Source organism: Phocoena phocoena, chromosome 18, assembly GCF_963924675.1.
Source record: "Phocoena phocoena chromosome 18, mPhoPho1.1, whole genome shotgun sequence".
NCBI classification, from domain to species: domain Eukaryota; kingdom Metazoa; phylum Chordata; class Mammalia; order Artiodactyla; family Phocoenidae; genus Phocoena; species Phocoena phocoena.
In genome coordinates this window covers 12,004,580-12,028,731 of record NC_089236.1, presented here as the reverse complement: position 1 = coordinate 12,028,731, position 24,152 = coordinate 12,004,580, and the positions used below count along the sequence as shown (strand labels likewise).

General features: G+C 42.5%; 1 protein-coding gene across 8 annotated transcripts in view; it reads left to right on the top strand.

Annotated features, from left to right (window-relative positions):
• The first annotated feature begins 8,986 nt into the window (after window positions 1-8,986).
• Window positions 8,987-24,152, top strand: part of DCLK1 (doublecortin like kinase 1) — a 335,075-nt gene continuing 319,909 nt past the window's right edge. For all 8 annotated transcript variants that reach the window (XM_065895852.1, XM_065895851.1, XM_065895853.1 and 5 more), the window contains exon 1: window positions 8,987-9,362. In XM_065895852.1, the coding sequence (XP_065751924.1) occupies window positions 8,987-9,362 (376 nt within the window). The remainder of the gene's footprint in view (window positions 9,363-24,152) is intronic.

Sequence of the window (24,152 nt, the reverse complement as noted above, 5' to 3'; positions counted from 1 at the left end):
AAGGGCTGGGGGTTCCTAGGAAATGCGGAGTAGAATTTGGTAGGATACAATAGGGCTGTCAAGGAGATGGCAGGGCCATTCGATTTGTCCCCTGTAGATCCAAACAGAAGAGCCAGAACCACCAGGCAAGGTTGAGGAAAGTGGCTCTGGGTTTAATTTGCAGCGCTGCTTGGCAGGGGACTGGGCTGTGCTGAGTCCCTCTCTACTAAAGGAAATCACACTTAGGAAAAGGAGAGATGAGCTTTGGGAAGCTCTCTGTCAGCTTAGGGAGGGTCTCTCGGGGTGGTAGAGTCCCTTGCTCCTTTGTGTAGGTCCATAGCCTTTTGTAGTTTGGACCCTCATCATGTCTGGAACGCCAAGCCAGAGAGAAATGGCCAGTTAAAAATTTAGAGATCTCGTTTACTATTTCTAGAATCCCCTGATCTAGCCTAACTCTCAGAGGGTAATTCATTTCTCTTCACTGTGTCACATGTGCCACCTTCAGAAGCAGCAGAGTGGAGGCTGAAAGGCCACTTGTGGTGGCGGGGATTCACACACGGGGTGAAAACTGGACCGGCTGCTGCAAGGGCCCTCATCAGGGAGTTTCTTTCATTCTGGAAGAAGGCAGAAGTGTTCTGTAATTAGAGGCAATTAGGAAATGCTGTGGGAAATGCCATAAGGAGCCTTTACCATAAGGAAAGAAATACAAAGGAAAATTAAAATGACGATCATATTCTATAAAACTGTTTCTCACAGTTGTGGTGGGCACTAAATATGCTTGGTACTCTAGCCCAGTAGCACTGCATGCCCTTGGTCCCAGAGGAGGACTGAAGAGACATGAACGGGACACAGTAAATTTCCCCTCCTAGAGGGAAAAACAGGAAGTACATCTCTTACTGCTAACATCCCTTATTCTGTAATTCTCTTTGAATCTGCGTAATTGAGTACATGTTCTAAGAAGAAGCCAATAAAGGCACCTGAAAAGAGGTATGTGGTCAACTAAAAATTATTATTCTTTTTTCTTTAAGAATTAAATTTTTTTAAAATATATTTTTGTCTTCGCGGCATGTGGGATCTTAGTTCCCCCACCAGGGATCGAACCTGCACCCCCTGGTTGGAAGTGCAGAGTCTTAACCACTGGACCACCAGAGAAGTTCCTAAAAATTATTACTCTTTAGTTTTCTTTATCTTCCCTGGCTTTATCTGAAAACTTAATTTCAGGAAAAAAAAAACCCTTTAGATAAGATTGTCCATCAACTTTGTGGACGAGCATGAAGTGCAAATGTTCTCATGAAAACGTTTAGCTCAGAGCAGACACACCTGATGGTACCCATCACTACAGCACAACAGCAAGAGTTGTTCTCACTCTGTTATGAAATAATAAATCCATTGGTTAAAAGGCTGCATTTTTTCAAAAGGGATTACACTTCACATTAGAATTTGGTATTGCTTTATAAGCATATGGGCATAGCAATTGGAAAAGTGACTTGAATTTTTTTTTTTTTTGCGGTACGCGGGCCTCTCACTGTTGTGGCCTCTCTTGTTGTGGAGCACAGGCTCCGGACGCGCAAGCTCAGCTGCCACGGCTCACAGGCCCAGCCGCTCCGCGGCATGTGGGATCCTCCCGGACCCGGGCTCGAACCCGCCTCCCGTGCATCGGCAGGCAGACTCTCAACCACTGCACCACCAGGGAAGCCCAGTGACTTGAATTTTAAAACATAGGAATTTTAAAAAATGGAGTTGGGCTCGGGATTTATTAGCTACGTGACCATGGGCAAATGAGGTAACCTCCCTCTGCCTAAATTCCTTCATCTGTTAGGTGAGGATAGTAATGCCTACCTTGAATGGTTCTTATAAGGATGAAATAAGAAAATGTACAAAAGCCCCCAGCACAGCAAAAAGCAAGCGCTCAGTTAACAGGAGCCACCGACAGAACAGTGTCCAAGCCTTTGTCATCTTGCAGGATGCAGAGCTGTGGTTGCTTCGAGCAGCAATTGGGGCACACAGCTTAAAAAGAGTTAGCTTTGGGGAGTTAGAGTGAGACCTCTGTTGCCTTCAGATTTTCATGGAGAAAAGGGTTAGTCACTTCTCTGGTCAGTATCCTTGTGATGTATTGGAAATAACGTCAGTTTTTTGAAAATTAATTGAACTAGGAGTTTCCTGATTAAATTTCACTTCAGTTAGGAATTATTATTGAATAGCAGTTAGATTTGCCAAAGACTACCCTGGAAATAATTTAGGCACTTCTGTAGTTACTTCTGTCAGGTCACTGGGTGCCATTTGTTACCATCCTCCTGTCCTGGCTAAATGATATAACCATGGTATATTGGCTGGTGGGTACTATTCAGTGTGCCCACCTAGTTATCAGTTGCCCTTTGGTGTCCTGAAAGGGTTAATGATGCCCAACTATTTCTAGTGAGAGCACATTGCAACTGGGAGAATCAAACTCAAAGGTGTTTCTTTGGACAGTATCTGCATATCCCAGAGAGAAGACCTAGGAAAGAGGTAAGATACAGTTGAGCTACTTAAAGTGCTTAAGAAATGACCCTGACAGAATATCCATAGGGGCAAGGAGATGGAATATATTTCTTGGTTTAGCATATTGGCAGAAATCAGTTGGCATCTGTCACAGGAAAGATAAACAGAAGCTTTGATTTCCCTTCTCAAAATACACTTGGCTTCTTTCTCTGCACTTACCCCTTGGCCCTCATTCTGATTAGAATTTGAAGGAACAGGCTCAGTACTTTGCATCTAGTTAATTTGGTGAGTACACTGTACTCCCATCCCTGGGCTATTCAGTAGTTCAAAAATAAATATTGCAGCACTTGTTGAATATGTAACATGCATCTCTTTTGAGCTGCCTTTTATAACAAAGGGTAGTTAGTTAGTATTTACATAATACTTTGAAAGTACTTCAGAATAGCTCTTATTAATAATAACTAGTCAAATACATAATGGCTCAGCTGACAAGAGAAAGATTTTTGATTTTCTATTGAAAAGCGTAAGCTCAGGAAGAGAGAGATGCATGTGTATTTGTGTATGTACAGTATTTGGGACAAATACATGTCTCAAGGGACAATCAGGAGGTTAACTGGACCAAAATTAAAGCTGCCCACTGAACCAGGCTAAGGTTCACCAGAAGTCTGCGACCTGATTCTTGGACTTCCGTGCAAAAACTGGCGGAAGCTGTGAGCAGCCTGAGCTTTGAGAACACTCCTGCCCCCTGGGGTGTGTGTGTGTCGGAGGCTTATGTGAGCTCATGGGGCTTTCCAGCGCTGACCGCCAGCCTTGGCAGGCATGAGGGGTCCAGTAGCGAAACTTGGCCTTTAAGTTATCAAGGGCCTGTTGTGACACATATTCAGCTCCAAGCAGAGATCACTGTTTCAAGGGTGACTCAAGTCTGGGGGTCAAGTGGAGATGATGGGTGGGATCTATGCGCAGATCTGGCCCTTCCCAATTAGGGGGCCTGAGGGTGACACTAGTGCGGGTAGGTTGGGAGGGTCTGGGGATGGTCCTCCCAGGAGGTGCTGCATGGATGTGTCCTGCGTGAGAAGTGATGACAGGGCCATCACATTGGCTTTCATGATTCTGGGAAAGGTGTCAAACCACGAGGTCACATCGAAGTGTGTGTACAGTGGCGGGGGTGGGGGGGAGGAACTGTTTCCCTTGCCTCCCCTGAGGGAGGGGGTCTCACGGCTCGGCCACACTTCACGTCTCTGCCTTGCACGTTTCCTGGTTCAGACCCGGTCCACGTTCTCTCCGCCTGTCCCCAGGCCCACCACCGACCGGCCCCAATCTCCAGACAACCACTCCCGGGGCCTGGGGAGGTTAGGGGGTTTGCTCCAGCCAGATGCACTGAGATCGCGGCGCCGGGAGAGGGCGAGGGGAGGAGGAGGCCCGGGGCGCAGCCGTGGTGGGTGCGCTCTGCCCAGAGGGGCGGGGGCGCCGGGCGCGCACGCGGAGGAGGCGGAGGGAGCGGGGGTGGGCGGGGGAGCGAGTGCGCCACTAGAGCAGGGAGCGCGCCCGCAGCCGCCGCCGCCGCCCTCCTCCGGAGAGAGGCAGGAGTGAGGCTGTGCGAAGCGCCGCATTTCGGTGAGTAGCGGCCGAGGCGCGTCCCTCCGCTAGCGGCTGCAGCCCAGACGCCCGCGGTCCAGCAGCGGCCGCCGCCCAGCCTCGGCCCCGCCGCCGCCCCACAGCCCCGCGGTCAGGCCGCACCCAGCCCCGCGAAGACAGCACCAGGAGGCGGCCCGGAGCGCGGCCACAAAGACCCCCGGCGGCGTTTCTCCGCAGACCGGTGCGTGGTTTGCTTTCGCTGGGGAAGGGAGCCGAGGGGCGGGCCGGCCGGGAGGCCCCTCAGGGGGCCCGACAGCGCCGACTCCTCCCGCAACCGCGGGGTCCAGGGGAGCGCGGGCGCGGAGGGCAGGCGGGCGCCCCCTCGGCCGCCGCCGCCCTTCCCGCCGTTCCTCGAAAGGAGCTGCCCGGCCGCGGCCGGGGGCGGTGTGTGCAGGCGGCCCTGGGGCTGCTGGCACCTGCCTCTTTTGTCTGGTGCCACCGGGCTGAGGACGGGGAGTCGGGCGAGCGGGGCCCCCATTCTCTCGGCCGCCTTGTTAGTGGAGATGGAGAGCTAGGGCGGAGGAGCTGGGCCAGGTGTTTGTCATTGTCAGAACTGGCCGCGGAGTGAGGACCAAGTGTGCGCCCAGAAGGAGTGGTCGGGTCGGGCCTCTTATTGTGTGCGTGCTTCCCCGTGGGCCCGGGAGGGTGGTGTGTGCTTGAGGACGGGGCGATCCGTGCGCGGGGGGTGACTGCAGTGTGGGTGCTGCAAGCACGTTTGCGGGGCCTCGAGTTCCCTTGGGGACAGCGTGGCTGCCCCGTGTACATATTAGTACCTGCAGTGCTAACAGCCTGCGGAGAGGAAATGGCATTTCTCTCCTAGCGGGGAAACGCATGCCCAGCCCCGCACGGCCCCCCACAAAAGAGGCCGCTGCTGAAAACCGGGTCTGCTCGGAATCGCTGCTGCATTGGGCCAGGAGATGCTTGCAGGAGCTGGAGCGGTTGAAAGGTTTCATTCAGGCCGGCTTGCTCTCCCCGCCTCTGTGAATGTGTGTCCAGATTCTGGTGCACACGCGTTCAGCGGCCACACGGCAGGGTGTTCCATGAATACGTTTTATGAATGTTCCTAAATATATCTCTTTTCGCCGGGAAAGTAGGACGGCCTTTTAAGTATGAAATGTCACATGAATGCGGGTCAGAAGGATTTTAAGAGAGGTTATATGTAGGAACAGTGTAAAAGGTATGCACACATCCTGTGATATCTGTGTCCAGGGTGGTGCATGCACACTGAAGGTGTGTTTGCTTCTTCGTGCGTGCCTGGCCATCCACCTACATCCTAATCCCACTGGCAAAATGTGCCTTGGGACCTCCAGGTCTAGCATCTACTTAGATGTGGTAGTGTTTATCCAAATTATTTCTTGGTGTGTGTGTAATCTCCAAAACAGGAACTCGTGTGCTCATCTAGAGAAGGATGAACACACAGTTTCTTCAAAATGGTGAGAAATCCCATAGAGAGCAGTCGAAGAAGCTGATTTCTTGGCCTGGCAGTGTTTATAGGAAAATCTCTGATAAGACCCAGGCCGGGTCTTCACCACCCAAGCCTCTGGGACCTCTGTGGCTTAGGTGGTGCAGTTACCTTCTCGGTCCCAGGACACATGTGTGCCCAGGCCCTTAGCCATCTATGGCCTGTGAACGCATGGCTGTGCCCTTTAGCCAGCTTCCTTGCAGAAAGTGGGGACCTGTGGAAGCCCAGTGAATCTTCTTCAGGAGCTTTTGATCCGAATATATGACTAAGCCAGTGGAATTGCTGAGCCAGCCAAGCAAGGGAAAGAATACCTATTTTGAAGCCCCACATAATATCTGGAACACGAGGATGTCTAGTGTGGTTTTCGACCTTCATTTAGTGGTAGCTGTAGCCTTGAGAATGATTTCCCTTGGAGTGTGGTTTTTCTTTGTCACCCACATCGTTGCCTACTCTGGGGCAGACTAAGTGAAGGGAAGTAAAAGATGTGGGCCCTGCTGTGGTTGAACACATGATCCAGTTTGGAGAAATATACAAATAAAATCAACTTTTCTCTATTTTAAATTGATCTTTTTTTTTCCCAATTGGGGTGGAATTGTTGGTTCTAGAAGCCCATTCCCTCAAGGGAATTCCAACAATTGCTAAATAATTTGACCTTTGCAGATTGCGAATCAACAAGAGCCCCTTGGAATTAGATTTGCACTCTGGTGACACAATTGTGCCCCCCTTTCTGCATGTCCTGCATGTTTTCTTTTGGTTGATTTGGATTTGGAAGGAAATGCCTAGGGTTGGAAGAATGATCACTGCATATAAAAAATAAAACCTTCAACAGCCAATCTGACCTTTATACTTTACGAAGTTTGAAGAGTCTAGTGAGGTGGCATGGGTTTTTGAGTACTGGCAGCATCATCCCCCCAACACACACATCCCTTTTGGAAGACAAAAGAACTCCTTTTAAAAACAGAAAGAGTAGGAGCAGTTATGATATCATGGGCAAAATATTGGCTCTGTTAATTAATAGCTCTCTGAAGGATTGGATATCACCTAATAATTGTTTTGAAGTTATCTAACTTCAAAATCAATGCAACCACTTCATACCTACCTATATATGGTATATTTTTTCTGGAAAATGCAAATTTAGACTAAAAGTGAAGTTATTGAGTGGCATGAGGCAGTTTTCATATTTGGAGGAAAAAAAATACACAGAACTAATAATCACTCCAGATTGAATCCCAGCCCACCACTCCCTCCCCCCAGCAGGGTCAGCTGTAGAATCGCGAGCAGGTGAAAACGTTGATGGCCTGGAGACCACTGTCTGGTCTCTGTGCACACAGCGTCTTTGGCAGTTAAGTGGCCTGCCCAAGGTCACAGAGCTAGTGAGGAGTGAGGGCTTTAAACACCTTACTTTACATGTGACGATGGGCCAATCCCAGGGGGTCTAGGCCTCTAGGACAGAGTGCACAAGTCGGAAAGGAGGGAGTGCCAGCTTCAGAGGCAGTTGGAGTGAATCTGGGTTCAAGTCCCAAGGCCCTCAGTTCTGTCTTTGGGACCCTGGATACATCCTGCACTCATCCTCAGTCACAATAATACCCCTCCCTCACTGGACTGGCAGGAGGTTTAGAGGGAGCTCTTAGCATGTTACACAGCAGTTGATCGCCACGTAACAGTGTCAGGCACGTCATAGACGTTCAATAAATGTGAGCTTTTTCCACTCCACTCATTTCAGGAGTGCACAGTCTCTAGCAGTGCATGAAGCTTTTGAGCATGAATTTGTAGCCATTCTGAATGGCTCAGAGGTCAGTTGACTGAGGGTGAAGGAAGGGTCAGGGAAGCTTGGCAGTACTTTGGGCTGGTTTGGACTGACCTTCGGAAAGGTGACATCGTCTGTGTGGTGGGATTTGGGGAGCACTTGTAAGGTTCTTGCCCCCAGTTTTCCATTTCCCGTAAACTCTTGTTTCAATATGCCTGAAACTTTGTCCTTGAAACTTCTTTCCTTTGAATGTTGAGGTTTTCCCACTTTCTAGATTGCCCTGTTTAAAACACGGATCCCCTGTGAGGGGCAACAGCACGAGCCCTTATCAGCTAACCCCTGAGCAAGGACGAATTGACCCCACAGGCAGCAGCTGATGACAGGGCTCCATGGAAAGTCAAATGGGGACGTAGGGGCACAGGTGTACCTTTTAGAAGGTCATGAGCTGGAAATCCGCGGCGGGGGGTGGGGCTGGGGGAAGCTCACCTGGAGCCTCCCTTACCGGAGGGAGAGATTCTGTTCCTACTAGGTCTTTTTGCGACAAAGTCTGGAACAGAAAGGCAGATTTTATTAATAAAAATATTAATACTTATCACAGGGTAGACATTACCCTAAGTGCTTTATGTGTTTTAACTTACTTAATAGCTGATGTTAACTATGAGGTAGGTACTGTTATCTTTTCCATGTGTGATTCAGGAAATCGAGGCTTAAAGATGTTGAACAAGTAGATTTCTCAAGGTTAAGCAGTTCATACGGGGTCAGGTCTCGGTCAACATCTTCAAATCTCGATTTTCTCAACCACAGACAGAGAGAGCCTTAGTGGAAGGAAAGGCCAAGTGTCCCAAAGAAGTAACTTCCATTCCTTCTTCTTGTTCTTATTGCTGTGCTGTGTCTTTTTCCTTCTTCTTTTCTGCCCCTGCCTCCTTCCCTTTCTCCTCCCTCCCCCACCTTTCTTTTTCTTCTTTTTTTTTAATCCACCTTATATGAAGCATTAAATATAAGTAAATGAGTTATGGTGAGTCCACTTTTTAAGTAAATTTCAATTCAATATGTGAATATGCTGGAAAATCTCTTTTAAGGTGGTAGAATCTACAGATTGTTTGCTCTTGGTCTAGCCATGCAGAGTACAAACACTAGGTAAAATGTTTACAATCTGACTCTTAAATGCTACCTGCCCTCTTTTGATTCCTGGTCCACCACGACCACTATATCTTGAATCTTTAGCCCTGTAGTGAAATGAAAGCTCATTTCCTACCTACCCTTGAAGTCAGGCAAACCTGGGGCAGAGTTCTTGATTCAGGCATTTCTCAACTGAATTACTTGGAGAAATTTTTCTGTGCCTCAGTTTCTTCATCTGTAAATCAGGTTAACAATACTTTGAAAGGTTTGTTGTGACTGTTGGAAACAATAGCTGTTCAAAGCCTGACGTGCTAGGTGGTCAATGCGTACAGCCATATTCTGACAAAGCTGGGGTTGATTAATAAGCTGTTTCCACTGGGTCTGCCTCTTCTATTTCTTTGTCTTTTCTCTCCCAACTTGATAAGTCATATCAAACATATCATCGATTATAGCAATATCTCCATCAGCTGCTCTCAAGCTGAGCCTTTCAAATCAGGGTGCAAAAATAACATCTTTGTGTGGCTGTTTGTGTTTCTGTGCCTCCCAGGTTCAACTTTAACTCCGTCATGTCCTTCGGCAGAGACATGGAGTTGGAGCACTTCGATGAAAGGGATAAGGCGCAGAGATACAGCCGAGGGTCGCGGGTGAACGGGCTGCCCAGCCCCACGCACAGCGCCCACTGCAGCTTCTACCGAACCCGCACGCTGCAGACCCTCAGCTCTGAGAAGAAGGCCAAGAAAGTTCGTTTCTATCGAAACGGAGATCGATACTTCAAAGGGATTGTGTATGCCATCTCCCCAGACCGGTTCCGATCTTTTGAGGCCCTGCTGGCTGATTTGACCCGAACTCTGTCGGATAACGTGAATTTGCCCCAGGGGGTGAGAACAATCTACACCATTGATGGGCTCAAGAAGATTTCCAGCCTGGACCAGCTGCTGGAAGGTGAGAGCTGGGAGATACCTCCCAAGTGACCGTAGGGCATATGGCTTCGGTTCCCACAGGTCCATATTATTCTCACCATCTTCTGCTTGATCTCTAAGAGACAGCATTCAGCCTTGTGGCTGTGATCCTTACTGTTCCACATGGTGGAGAGTTCACTTGTCTGTACAGTAGCGTAAAAAGAAAAAACCCCAACAAACCTAATGGTATTCGATCAGGTAGCTTATAATAATGGGCTGAGGGAAAAAGTATCTTAATTCTACAGCATCCTCTCTATTTTTTCTCACACCCGTGCTATGTTAATTTTGAAAGTCCATTTTTATATCTTTAATCACATAGTTCTTACTTATTTCTAGCTGCAAATTGAACTTTTGCTACCACATGTGTGAAAGTACTTGAACCGAAAATAACTAATAGATCATGACATTTTTGAGTTTTAAGGAATCTTAGATAGGTATCAAACCTATTAATTTTAATCACTGGAGACTGAGGCCCCAACATTCAAGTGACATGTGTCTGTGCGTACATGGTAAGATAGTGTTGTTGCTGGACCAAAAGTTAGATTTGCTCCCTGTTCTTTCCAATATGACGCATTTAAATTTTAAAATTATTTTAAGGTTTGACTGATTTTACGTTTAAAAGGATTGTTGTCTTTCTGTGGTGTTTGAGGAGTTAACCTGCTCATTTTATTTTTGTTAAGTTTAACGTAGGTTAACAGTGATTACCTATTTTAGACATTTCATGTGGAAATAGGACTATTTGGGTCCACGGATGAGGCCTGGTGTCTTTTGCAGGCAGAGTAGGTTGCCTTCTCTGGAATACACGTGTCTCAGGACTGACCCTGTTTGAACAGGGCGTGAGGTCTCTAATCACCTTAGAAATCATAATTGAAGTAAAATACCTTGGGAGAAAAATAACCAGGATTAAATTCATGCTGAGATGTAAATGAGGGTAGCCGATCCTCTTTGGAGAGTAGATTTTTCTAAGTTGAGGTCTCAAGGTCCTCATGAAATATTAGTGCAAAGCAACATGGGAAAGGAAGTTGGGAATGTGGGGAGAGCTTGATTTCACCCCGAGTTCATCTTTACTCCAGATGTATTTGCCCAGGCCCTGCAGTCTGTCTGGATCCTGGACGAATGCCATGCCCTGACTGCACACAGGCAAGCACTCTGGTCTTCCTTTGGAATCAGAGTTTGTACGTGATTCAAGGCTGAGGGCTTCTCTGTCTTTCTCCCATTTCTCTTCCCTTGATCCCTTGGCAGGGATGCCAGTCCACTCACAGTATGACTGCACTTGAGAGGGTGTGGAGGGGTTTGGTTATGTTTATTTTGTGGGAATTCACATCTCTTTTCGATGACTCATCGCCCTGCCAAGAAGCCTGTAGACTTGGCCTTTTTCCTTCTCAGATGCTGGAACTTCCAGTAAATTAAAGGGGAAGAATGAACATAGAATATTTGTGTATCAGCTTTGATTTTTGTGCCTTGTCTTTTCATGACCTTGGAAAATACAGGATAAATAATTTGGTAGGATATTCCAGAGCATCTGGGAAAAGATCAAGTACAAAGCCAGGTGTATGAACAGTCACCAAGCAGTCCCTTTGAGGGCAGATGGTGTTGTAGGGAAAATATGCCAGGATCTCAAAGCACCTTCTAAGACATCCTGGGCTTGGCATTCTCTGGTCTAGAGTCACTTGTGCAACATCTGTGCGGGGGGAGGGTTGCTTCAGTCAGTTTCTCACCCAGGATCGATCTTCACTCAGAAGTGGCAGAGATATTCCCATGATTCCCATCCGCCAAGGAGAAGGTGTGAGAGGTGGGAAATGACAGTACTTTATATCCAGGGACCAGCAAAATCATGGCATGCTCGCCACCATCTTCTTTGTCAGTTTTTTAGCACAAAAGAACACCTGCCCTGAGAGAGACACTACTGTCCTGAGTGATGATGATAATGATAGCTCGCAGATATTGAGCATGTGTCTTGCATGTATGAACATTTTTCATTCTCACAATGATCCTCGGAGGTAGGTACTGTTATCATCCTCACAGTAAGATGAGGAAAGTGAGGCACAGCGTGGTTAAGTGATCTGCCAGAGTCGCACAGCAAGAAATAGTAGAGTTAAGATTTCAACCCGCTGGTACCAGCCCTTGAGCTCATAACTGCCACCAGTAAGATACTGAGTAGGGTGGTACTAGTGGCTCTTTAAAATTGAAGTATAGTCGATTTACAATATTGTGTTAATTTCTGGTGTACAGCAAAGTGATTAAGATATATATATATATATATTCTTAGTGGCTTTTAAATGAAATCTTATTGTATTAGCTTCTTCTTGAAAACAAATATTTTTAACCTTGACTTAATTCCAGGAATGGCAGATACTGCTCCCAGAAACACTTTACTATTTTCATTTGCCCTCAAACATCTTTCTCCTTGATCAATAAGAAGTTAACTGCAGATTGAATATTCTGATGTTAAAAAAATTCCTTTTTGGAAAAAAATGCCTTTTTCTGATTAAATAAATGGTAACTTCAGTAAAGTAGGTAAGTTCACTTATTGGCTGCGTTTAAAATTTTTTTTCAGTTTAAACAGATTTTTTTTTCATTTATAACACTGACAGTTCTCATGCAGCTGCACTTAGTGTTGAAATAGCTGGAAATTCATTTAGATTTGCCACTTTGTCAATTATGTTTTTTGCTTAGTCTGATAAAATGCAAACCGTTGCTTCACATCCATCATTAGGTTCATAGCTCCCACTTTACATACTAATTTTATGTAAACGTCAGTGCATGTTATTAGCTTCTCATTTCCCCTTCCAACATGATGACGTTTGCATTTTAAGTTAAATCCTTTTAGTGAGTGCTGCGACAAGTATATCTGACTTGTAATGTTTTTTTGTGTTTGTTCATTCTCACTTATCTCAGACTAGAAATTCTGATGATGATGTATGTGAGTTTCTTTATTTATAACGGTCTGCTGGTCACTTTCACTGTTGTATTATTATTATGCCTAAATTTGGCTTAAAAATGTTGATAAAGCTAGCTCTCGGCCTGGAGTATAACTGTATGAGTGGGGTGTGTGTGTGTGTGTGTGTGTGTGTGTGTGTGTGTGTGTGTGTGTAGGTATATGCTTGATTGTGTGTCTATCTGTGCATGTATGTTTACACACACACACGTACATGCATGCACCTCAGAGTAGACCATGGATGACACTCCTAGTTGTTTGCTTTCAAAATGGCCTTTATATGTTTAAAAAAAGCCGTGTTGCTCAATAAGGAAAGTTGAATTGCAGGCCTATTTCTGCAGGTGATTCACCTTGAGACGTGGCCTCATTTTCCCGATATTGCCTCTTTTTACCCAGTTTACACCGTTTGTATTCCACTGTAGCTATGCAGATGTTGCGAGGATAAATGAAGGAGTAACACTTAAAACCTTTGAACCATTAGGAGAAAGATGTAATTTACATACCAAGCAGCACCTGATTGATTGGTTTTTCTCTGTGGGTTGCTCAGGTGTTAGTGATGTGTGTGGAGGAATAGGTATTCTCCTAACCCACACTTTTAAACAGACTTTTTTTAGTGCAGTTTTAGGTTGGCAGAAAATGCAGAGGTTTCCCATGTCCCCCTGCTCCCACACGTGAACACCGTCTCCCACTATCACCAGAGGGGTACGCTTGTTACAGTCAGTGAGCCGGCACCGATACGTCATTTATCACCCCAAGTCCGTAGTTTACACGAGGGCTCATCCTTGGTGTCGTACCTTCTGTGGGTTTGGACGGAGTTACAATGACATATATCCATGACTGTGGTATCACACAGAATAGTTTCACTGCCCTGAAAATCCTCTGTGTTCTGCCTCTTCATCCCACCCTGCCCCTAACCCCGGGCGTCCACTGATCTTTTTACTGTCTCAGTAACATCTTTTAACATCTTGTGTGAATGTAGGTCTGAAAGGGCCAGAGCGTTCCCTTTAAGCCTTAGGATAAAAACGATGCAAGGATGCTATCTTCCGGATATACGTAAGTTAATTGGTACATGAACTCTGCATGTAGTAGAAACAGGCCCCTCTCTTCCTCAGCTCCCACACATGCTGTGACCACCCCCGGCGCACCCCCGCCCCACCATGGACACTGCCTGACTCCCGAGCCCCAGCATAAGGGCTTTTCCCAAGTCTGCATCAGAATTAACCTCTCGGGAATAAACCCAGATTTCACTCTACAGTCAGGGAATCTCTCTCCAACCATGATTTCCAGGGCCCCCAGCTCTCTTGGCAATTTTCCTTTTCCTTGACGTGGTATCATCTAGTTTTTTTCCTCTAATTCACTAGCTTACTCCTTGCCTCTCCCTGCTGCATTGAGTTTTTTTTTGTTTTAATTAAGTTTTGAAAAGCTATAAAGCATGCCTCTCTAAAATCCCCGGCCAACAGTCTACTAGTAGTTTTTTGAGTATCCATCTCCTCAAAGATGCCAGTGCTTGTTAAGAAGATACATGTCAGTTGCCTGTAAGTTAACATACTGTGCTTGCAGTTTGGCACCTTGCTTTGTGCATTTAACAATATAGCATAACACAAGTCTAGAACCACTGTGATCTTTTTCCTGACTTCAGAGTAACCCTTTTTACAAATGTACCATTTTTTATTTAACCAGTCTTTTATTGATGGGCCTTTAGGTTGTGTCCAATCCTTTGTTATTAGAAACAGTTTTGCAGGGAATATCCTTGAATGTTAAGTTTTCCACTCATGTAGGAGAATATGCATAGGATCAATTCCTAGGAGTAATATTGCTGGATAGAGAGGTACAAGCATTAAAGTTTTAGGAGCCATTGCAAAATTTCCCTTCATAGAAGTGGTACTAGTTTGTACTCCCCATTTGTAATATATGAGAGTGGCTGTTTTTCTACAAGACAGTGTTTTACCAAATGTTTTGTCATTTGCTGATCTGTTAAGGAAAGAAAAACATGTATCCTCTTATAGTTTTAATTTTCATGTTCCCATATGTATTGTCTCTTCATAGCTTTTGACCATTTTTCTACGAGGTTGGGGTCTTTTTTTGGTTGACTTCTAGGATTTTCTTTTTTTTTTCTTTTAAATATATTAGCCCTTTGTGATACTAATTTCAAGTATTTTTTTTCCAGATTGTCCTTAGTGATTTTATTTTATTTTTTTTGCCAGATTTAACAAAATTATATAATCAAATGAATCAGCCTTTTCATTTATGGCTTGATTTTCCTGCCCCTTGGGTCCTCTGTACCCGGAGATTATAAAATTGTTGCTCTTATTTTCTTCTAGTGTTTTTATGTTTTCATTAAAAAATATTCTAATGAAAGTCATATTAGTATAATTTTGAGGAAAGGATTCAGTTCTGTTTTTTCCAGGCTATCTGCCTCATTTAAAAAAGTTTTTATTTTGAAATTAATTTGTACTTAATAGAAGCGTCACAAAGATAGAAAGTTCCCATATACTCGACCCAGATTCTCATGAGGGAATGACTTACACAGACATGGTATTAATTATCAAAAGTAAAAACTAACTTGAGAACAATACTAGTAACTAAACTATGGGCTTTATTTTGCTTTCACCAGTTTCTCCACCAGTGGCCTTTTTTTCTGTTCCAGAATCACACATTGCATTTAGCTGTCCTATCTCCTTCATCTCCTCCAAGCTGTGACAGTTCTTGAATCTCTCTTTGTCTTTAATGACTTGACAGTTGGAAGAGTGCTAGTCAGTTATTTTGTAGCATGTCCCTCAACTTGGTTTAAGCCGGTGATTAGGTTGAAGTTATGCATTTGTGGCAAGGATTCCACAGAAGCGAGGTTGCATCCTTCTCAGGGCATCATTTCAGGAGTATGTGCTGTTGCCATGTCTTGTTGCTGGTGAGGTTAACTATGACCCATTTAACCAAGGAGGTGTCTGCCAGTTATCTTCACTCTAAAGTTACTCTTTCCCCCTCTGTAATTAATAAATATTTTGAGGAGGAACTTTGCAGCTATGTAAATAACTTTCACCCATGAATTTTGGCATTTCTTGCTGGATTTTGCCTGTACCAGTGATTAGGAAGGTGTCCAAAGGGTGATTTTCTGTTTTCCTCGTTACTGGCCTCACCTTTATACACAGGTCCCTTCACTTTCCTGTCTTGGGATCATCTACTGTGACGTCATCAACTCCATTATTTTAACCACCCTTTTAAGGCCAGTTAGTCCCAGATCAGACTTTCCTTCAGCGCTCCAGCCACCTGGATATATTCACCGTATACTCTAATCCTGAGTCATTTCATCTCAACATGTATAGATGTGAACCCATTCTCTTAGGTTATCCCGAATTTAATCCTCTTCTCATCTTCTGCATCTTGTTAAATGGTGTCACCATCGAATTCAGCATCACCTTTGGCTTCTCCTTCTCTTCATCCCGCAAATCCAAGCTGTCACAACTTACTGTTGATTCTGCTTAAGACATTTCTTCAGTTTGTTTGCTCCTTTTCACCACCATTATTATAGTTTTCAAGTCCTCAATACTGTTTTAAAAGTATTACTTTTTTTGTTAACCATTTATTAATGGAAGTATATTAATTTACAGTGTTGTGTTACTTTCAGGTACAGCAAAGTGATTCAGTTATACATACATATATATCTATTCTCTATCAGATTTTCTTCCATTATAGGTTACTATGAGAAATTGAATATAGTTCCCCGTGCTATACGGCAGGTCCTTGTTATTTATATCTATTTAATATATACTAATGTGTACATGTTAATTCCAAACTCCTGGTTTATCTCACCACCACCCCCCCAACTCCCGCTATCCCTTTTGGTAACCATAAGTTTATTTTCTATGTCTGTGGGTCGATTTCTGTTTTGCAAATAAGTTCCTTTGTGTCATTTTTTTAGATTCCACACATAAGAGATATCATATGATATTTGTCTTTCTCTGTCTGACTTACTTCACTTAATATGATAATCTCTAGGTCCATCCATGTTGCTGCAGATGGCATTATTTCATTCTTTTTTATGGCTGAAGGAGTGGCACATTTTATACAGTGAGCATTATAGAAAATTTTGAAAGATGCAAAAACGTTTAAAAAAATTAAATAATGACCCCTCATATCCCTGTCCCTTGACTGTTCTCATCTCTTTCCTGTACTGTTGTAATAGTCTCCTAAGCTGAAACTGTATATCTTAGTTTTCCTTTTTCAGCTTGTTTTCTCTTTTCTTTTTATAGAACCTGTATTTGCCCCTGCTTTCCATTCCCATTACAGCCTCTCTTAGATGAGGTCCTTTAGGACACCTGTCGTGTACAGTGGGCTTAAAACGAGTTTTCCTGCCCAGAGACCAGGCCACTGACAAAGCATCGCATACCGCACTTGTGCTTCACCACGGCTCTCCCGCGAACGTAGAGGATACAGCTCTCCATCTTTATCGTGTTTCTCTCAGTGGTCCTGCTCCTGCCCCTTCCTTCTGTTCTGGCTTGTCTCCCGTTACCCATTGATACTAGGCTCAGCTGCTCTCTTTCCTTGTGTTCGCCCACCTCTGGGCCTCCTTGTCTCTGGGAGGAGGGTCAGATGGGTGTTCTCCTGAGGGTGCACGATGGCATCAGGCTGCAGTCCTGGCTCCGCAGGCCGACCGGCCGCAACTGAAGCTGCTTCCGCCTTTCCTGGCTGGGTGGCGCTGAGCAAGCTCCCTAGCTCCTCGTGGGTCAGTGTGCTCTGGGAGGAGGGGTCTGTTAGTTCTTAGCTCACAGTATCGCGGTGAGGATTACAGGTAGCATGGCATGGGTTACAACAAGATCTACTGATGGCAAACATTAAGTTAACCTGTTCTGCCAATAGCATCTCCAGTCTTGTCCCCTCAACCTACTGAACAAGTCTCCCACAATCTAAACGGTTCTCGCCTTTGTCTTGCTTACCTCTCAACCCCTGGCTCTTCTACCATGAGAAATATCTGCATTTGCTGTCTCTACTTCCTCAACATCCAATCATACATCAGCCCCTTGATTAGCATCATTACACTGTAATATACTTGCTTATTTTCTATCAGTGTCTCTGGAAGTCAGGAGCCATTGATGTCCTCACTGTCTATCATGGTAGTAGCAAGGACTCAATAAATATCACTGGAAGAAAGAGGAAAGAGAGAATGAATGGATAAACGAATGAACGAAAGCAGTCTGACATCATTATCCAACTGAAGTGGCTGTTACGAGGCCACATGTGGCCTCCTAATGGCCAGGCCAGGGATTTCTTAGGAAACCTTATCTTTGCTGCTGTTCCTGGAGCCTTGGATGGTGATGTCTGGGTCTTTCCCCGCCATGTACTCACCACCCCTTGGTTTCCATGGCTCCAGGCACCTGATTTCTCTCAGTTCCCTTCAGTGGCACCTCCATCTCTGGGCACTCTCAGTACTGCTGTTGCCTGGATTTCATCCTGTCCAGCTGGGTGGGGTCTCTCTGAGCATTTTCTTCAGTTCGCATAGCTGCAGCTAGCCCGTGCATCTCCTTCCCATACCCCAGACCCATATTTTCTAACTGCTTGCTGGAAAATCTCCAACTGGTTGGCTCCTAGGAACTTCAGATTGATTATGTGCACAACCAAGTTCATTTTCTTCCTTACCATCTAATGCAAACATGTTCCCCTTCTCATTTGTTCTGTCGTGGTATATGGGAAGTTGGCCCAAATAGGTTTCAATGCCATCATTTCAGTGTTGTCGTCGACTCTATTGCCCTGAGCGCTGCATCCAATCAATTGCCAATTCTTCAATCCAGTCGGTTGATTCTGTTAAGTACTCCTCAGGGCAGCCATTTCTCTCTGTTCCTAATGCGGAGGTGTGAACTTTTGTTCTCCAGCTCCTCTCCTGGTCTATTAGAATAGCTTTCTAAGTAGCTTCCTGACCTCTGTCTCCCCATGTCCTGCCTTCAGCCGTGCCTTCACGCCACAGCCAGTGTGGTCTTTCTAAAACCTGGGTCTGATCATGCATAAACACTTTGACCTTGTTGCCTCCTGCAGTCTTTCTCTTAACTTGTTTGTCCCTGGCACCGTTTTTATTTTTTGAGAAAGACATATTAATATCAATCAGACTATCCCTTTACTGCACTGTTCACTAGAGCATATTAGTGTTTTATTTTTATCTGAAATGCTGTCCTCTTTTCTGCTAATGAACATCTGACCCTCACTTCCAGGGCCAGCATGAATTCCATTTTTTCTTCATTGATCACGCAGTGGGAAGTGGGAAATGACTTTTTTTTTCTCCTCTGAATTAGGATTGCTGGGACCACTTATTTACCAATTATCACTTATCTTGTGGTGGAATCTTTTCATAAACACATCTTGCTTTCTAAATTCTTTGAAGAGAAGGTCAGAGGATTAGGATTCGGATTCTTTTCAGGTGTTATACCCGTTACTGAGAATTTAGGAGGTTGCTTAAAATTTTTAGATTTCATGGCTAATTATGTTTGTACTTGTTGCAATGTTGTTATTTGTTGCTCTGTTATTTACTTAGGAAACATTTTTAGCAATGAGAATAAATATTTTCGTGGCTCCAAATACAGTTTGCCATGTTGCTTTCCAAAAGGGTTGATAGCAATTTATAGTATCCCTAGTGGCATTTTCTATTTCTATTTTATTTTGTTTTTATCCTTTGTCACATATTTTAGTCCCTTGTATTTTTGTAAATTATAATAGGCTTTGTACATTATATTAAACCACTGTTGTATTATAGGTCATCTGTCTGTTTTCCCCTTCTTATTTTAGTTTCTCTAGTTTTCAGTTATATCAGTCTTGAATTAAAAAAAAAAATTGGATCCTTCCATTTTTTATGTTATTTTTCTATTGCTTTAAATTTGAGAAGTTGACATTTTCCATAGACCTAAAATACACATTCACATTTTATTTTCAGTAAGCTTATTTTTATGTACTATTACATAATGAAAGACTTCCATGGAAGAATGATCCATAAGTGCCTTTGGGAATCCTTTTTCTTGCCTTTGATAGCACTATCAAAATCGTCTTCTTAAACCAGCACCTTACAGGTAGATTATGAAATGTTGCTGTGTATACTGAGATAGGCTCATAAAATATAATATCCAGAAGGCAGTTTATGACATTTTATTCCATAAATAATATCTTTCATGTAATTTAACTCAGTTCAGAGATTTAAATATATATTTGAATCTTTCCCAGCTTTTACTGTGACTCACAGTAGTGAATTTTAATTTCCAGAGTTTTCAGTAAGATAGTCTTTATTCTGGAAAAATGAGATATATTACGCAAAGCCCTCACTTAAGACACTTTTGAATATGCCACATTTGGAGCTTAAAGGAATCCTATAGGTGGTGGGCAAGCAGCTTTAATAATGTGAAGAATGGAGATTAGGTCATTTTCAGACCGAGGTCAAGTGATGTCACAGCTGGAATTTACATGTCTCAACCCTTAGCCAATGAAAAACCTCTAGCAATGAGGAAAAACAGGGCAGACTTCTAGTATCTCCTAATATGAGATCTCGTGGAGGAGTACCTTCCTAGCTGACTCCACAGGCCTGGTCACCCAGGGAGCTGGTACCATATTACTGGAAGTTGTCCAGAGTGACTAAGAGAATTTCTTTTACATGCAAATTCTCTTAATTTCTTTTTCTTTTTTTCTAATTTCTTAATGGGAGCCCGTGGCCAAGTAACATTAACTTTGCAGATTTTTTACTAATAAACTTTGTTAGAGAAAACTTATTCCCATACTTCAAAGAATAACAGAAAATCTAATAATTTAAAAATGCATATGTGATTTTTTGGAAAAAAACAAGGACTCTTTGGTACCTCTAAAATAATCTAATATGCTTACACCGAAATTATTCTATTTTCAAAAATCCCCCAAATACTTAAGCCTTTCAGGGAAAAGTTACTATATTCTGATATTTTGGGAGGTATTGATTGGATCCAGACACAATTTCATGCTTCATTTTCTTACCTTCATTCTTTTTGTTTGTTTTTGTTTTAACTGTTATTTAACTGTTTAACTCTTCCTTTGCTTCACAGCAAGTATTAGTTTTTTGGCTTTTTTAAATGCCACAGCAATTCAGAAAGATGCTGCTTCTGCAGTTCCTGCTATTGGGGCGTCTTAGGTACCTGGAGTATTACATTGCAAATTAAGGGTCAGTCTTAACATAAAAATTTTTGGCTCTAATAAACTAGAACAAAATTGACAGTGTGATAACCAATGAGCAAGTCATTATGTTTAGTGATTTCCAGCTCCACCTCCTAGATTTTGATGCCATTTCCTTTAAACCATCTATGATCTTTGCCATCTTGCCATCCTTGTCTAATTTCACCTATAGTAAATAATCCAAAAGTTTCAAAGCACATTTTGGGCTATTTTGCCCAAATATACTTTGATTTAGATAAATTAACTTTTATTTCCCTGTGGTAGTAGAGATTATACTGCGAAACTCTGGGATGGCTTAGTGTGTAGAGGAAGCATGTTATGGTACTAATGAGAAGTTTTACTTTACCTTGCTATTTAATTTAATCAATTTATTTTTTTAATTGAAATATAGTTGATTTGCAATTTTCTGTTAGTTTCAGGTGTACAGCAAAGTGATTCAGTTATACACACATATATATCTATTCTTTTTCAGATTCTTTTCCCTTATAGGCTATTACAGAATATTGAGTATAGTTCTCTGTGCTATATAGTAGGTCCTTGTTGGTTATCTCTTTTATGTATAGCAGTGTTTATATGTTAATCTCAAGGTCCTAATTTATCCCTCCCAACCCTTTTCCCCTTTGGTAACCACAGGCTTGTTTTTTATGTCTGGGGGTTTATTTCTGTTTTGTATATAAGTTCATTTGTATCATTTTTTTTTAGATTCCACATATAAGTGATATCATATTTGTATTTGTCTGGCTTACTTGCTATGATAATCTCTAGGCCCATCCATGTTGCTACAGATGACATTATCATTCTTTTTTATGGCTGAGTAATATTCCATTACATAAATATACCACATCTTCTTTATCCATTCCTCTGTTGTTGGACATTTAGGTTGCTTCCATGTCTTGGCTATTCTAAATAGTGCTGCAATGCACATTGGGGTGCATGCATCCCGCTCCTGGGCATATATTCGGGGAAAACCATAATTCGAAAAGATGCATACACCCCAATATCTTGCTATTTTTGAATGGCCTTTAACACACATACCTCATGTCAGGTCTTGAACAAAACCTATTGATGATTCTCTAGTCAAGAATATAACCTGTCGCTTAACTGTCTGCCCAGTTAAGGAAGAGATTAAACCCTGGCTATCCAGAGCCATTTGACCAAATCAAGGCTATGTATTTTTCCCATTCAGAACAATTACATTTGTTAATTAACAATTATCAATGATATAAACACATTAATTAAAAAGCTAATTTTTACAAGATCAGAAAACACAATCAACTTTAACTGCGTTATGACAGAGGCTACGTCTCTTGTAATGGGAAGAAGTTTGGAATTACGATTAAAATAAAAGTAGTCAAAATGAGGGTCAAGTAGATTTAATGCAAATATATTTTTACAACTTAATAGAAGCTTATTAACATATGGAAAGCCATCTTGGCTTTTCCTGAATTCCTGAATAGTGTAATAGATTCTAAATGACAGCACTGGATGGTGTGTGATCTTGGATTTGGTGACCACTCCTTTCTCTCACTTTAGTGTCACTTTCCTCTTAACACAATATCATCTTTGTTGGGAGTCTCACACCCTTCCCCAAGATTTTATTCCAGTCTCTGAATTCGATAAAGGAGGCAGAGAAGTTTCAAAGTGATAGCACTGATAAAACACAAGTTTCCTCTCACTGCTGTTGCTTGAACCAAGCCCGCATTATCTTCTCAAAGTTGTCATGCTTTCAGAAATTTTCAGTGTGCTTTGTCTAAGAAGATGTAAAAAAAAAAGTGTTTGTTTTCTCTTTCAGCAAACCCATTCCATACTGTTATGTGAATACTTGAAAATTCCTCCCTTTTAAAATTATTTTTTATTCCTAAAGTTAAAAATTTTTCCTTTTTGAAGTGTAAACCACTCCATGTTTTTGTTTTGATTTAAGTTATCATCTTAGTATATAAACTTCCAAATAATCAGACAATGGCATATCTCCAATGAGCACAGAATTCTGACAAAGTCTGGTTTTGTCAGCTAAGGCCTGTGTGTCTTGTTGGGGGAAGCTTGGGGCATCCTCACATTGTGATGGATCCCAAGTTGAGTGGATCTGTGGTCTGCTGGTAACCACAGAAACAGTGAACACTTTACAGCGTTAATACCTGTTTACTGCACAATTCATGCAGTACATCCTCTGGTGATTCTCACTTGTGTAGCAGTTTTGCATTTGAGATCACTTTGACCTTTTCTGTCTAATTTGATGGTCACAAAAAACTGGTGAGATGAAAGTGGCCACTGGCATATCCTTCATCTGACAGGTGAATAAACTACCACTGAGAAGAGTAGGGGACGTGCCCAAGTCACACGCTGAGAGGCCAGGTCTCGAGCCCAGAGTTCCAGTTCTCTTCCCACCATGACATTCACACTGTCTCTCCACCAAGCCTTCGGAAACACCGCTCTTGTTGCAGCCCCCATGGATGTGTTGTTGATATCCACATAGATCTTGAGAAAAGCATAGTTGGGACCAGTAGTAACTGCTAAGTGACTAGAAAGGGGGTTTTCTAAACTGGTAAACGTCCCCTAGTCTTACTATTTGTACCACTTCTAGTGAGACATAATGCATAAACACACATTGGAATATGTTTTAAAAACATTGGCAAAGTAAATGTTTGATAACATATATAATTGTGCTTTTCTATTTTTGAAACCCTGGTTCAGTTATTTTTATGTGAATACCTATTCCATGGCCTTGGATATTTGCACTATTAATTTAAAAATAGGACAAGGATTTAGATAAAAGTAAATGGGCTGTGTAGGATTAGTCCTAGGTTACTTTACCTGCAATTATGAAGGCTTTTTAGCATTTTTACCTATTCCCAGTTATAAAGACTTACTAACACAGAAAAAAAGCCATTATGAGATCTTTAATTTCAAAATGCTTTGACCTAAGTTTATGAAATGTGTATGCAGGATTAATCATTTTATAATGACTAATGGTACATGTGTTACCTTCTTTTTTATGTGATACATATCTATTTAATAGTCTGAGTATCCGTAATTCTTTTATTCATTCGACAAACATTGGGTACCCCGAGGTGCCAGGCACTGGTCTGTCCTGTGTGCTGGGCATATATCAGAGAACAAGGCAGTAGAAGACCCTGCAAAAAAAAAAAAAAATAGTTTGAGTATCTTCATTAAATGATTCTCTGTTAAGGAGTCATTTTTAATAAAAAATTTAATTTTGTATATTTTCTTTTTTTCAGCTTTATTGGATTATAATTGACAAATAAAATTGTAAGATATATAAAGTGTACCTCATGACAATTTTACATATATATATGAAGGATTCCTCTTATCTAGCTGACATATTCGTCAACTCAAATATTTTTCTTTTTTCCTTTTTTTCTTTAGTGAGAACATTCAAGTTCTATTCTCCTAGCGAATTTCAATTATACTATGTTGAAATATATATCAAATATACAGTGTTATCAACTGTAATCACCATGCTGTACATTAGATCCTCAGCTCTTTTTCATCTTATATAGTTATATTTATTTTAAAATCAGTTTATGAAGTTTGTAAGTTGATGACTCTCAAAAGTTTTTGTCTATAAACCAGTGTGACGTGTGTGTGGATCACTGTGCTTGGCCCTGTGAAGATGGAAGAAAAGGAAAGGAGTTATTCTGCTTATTT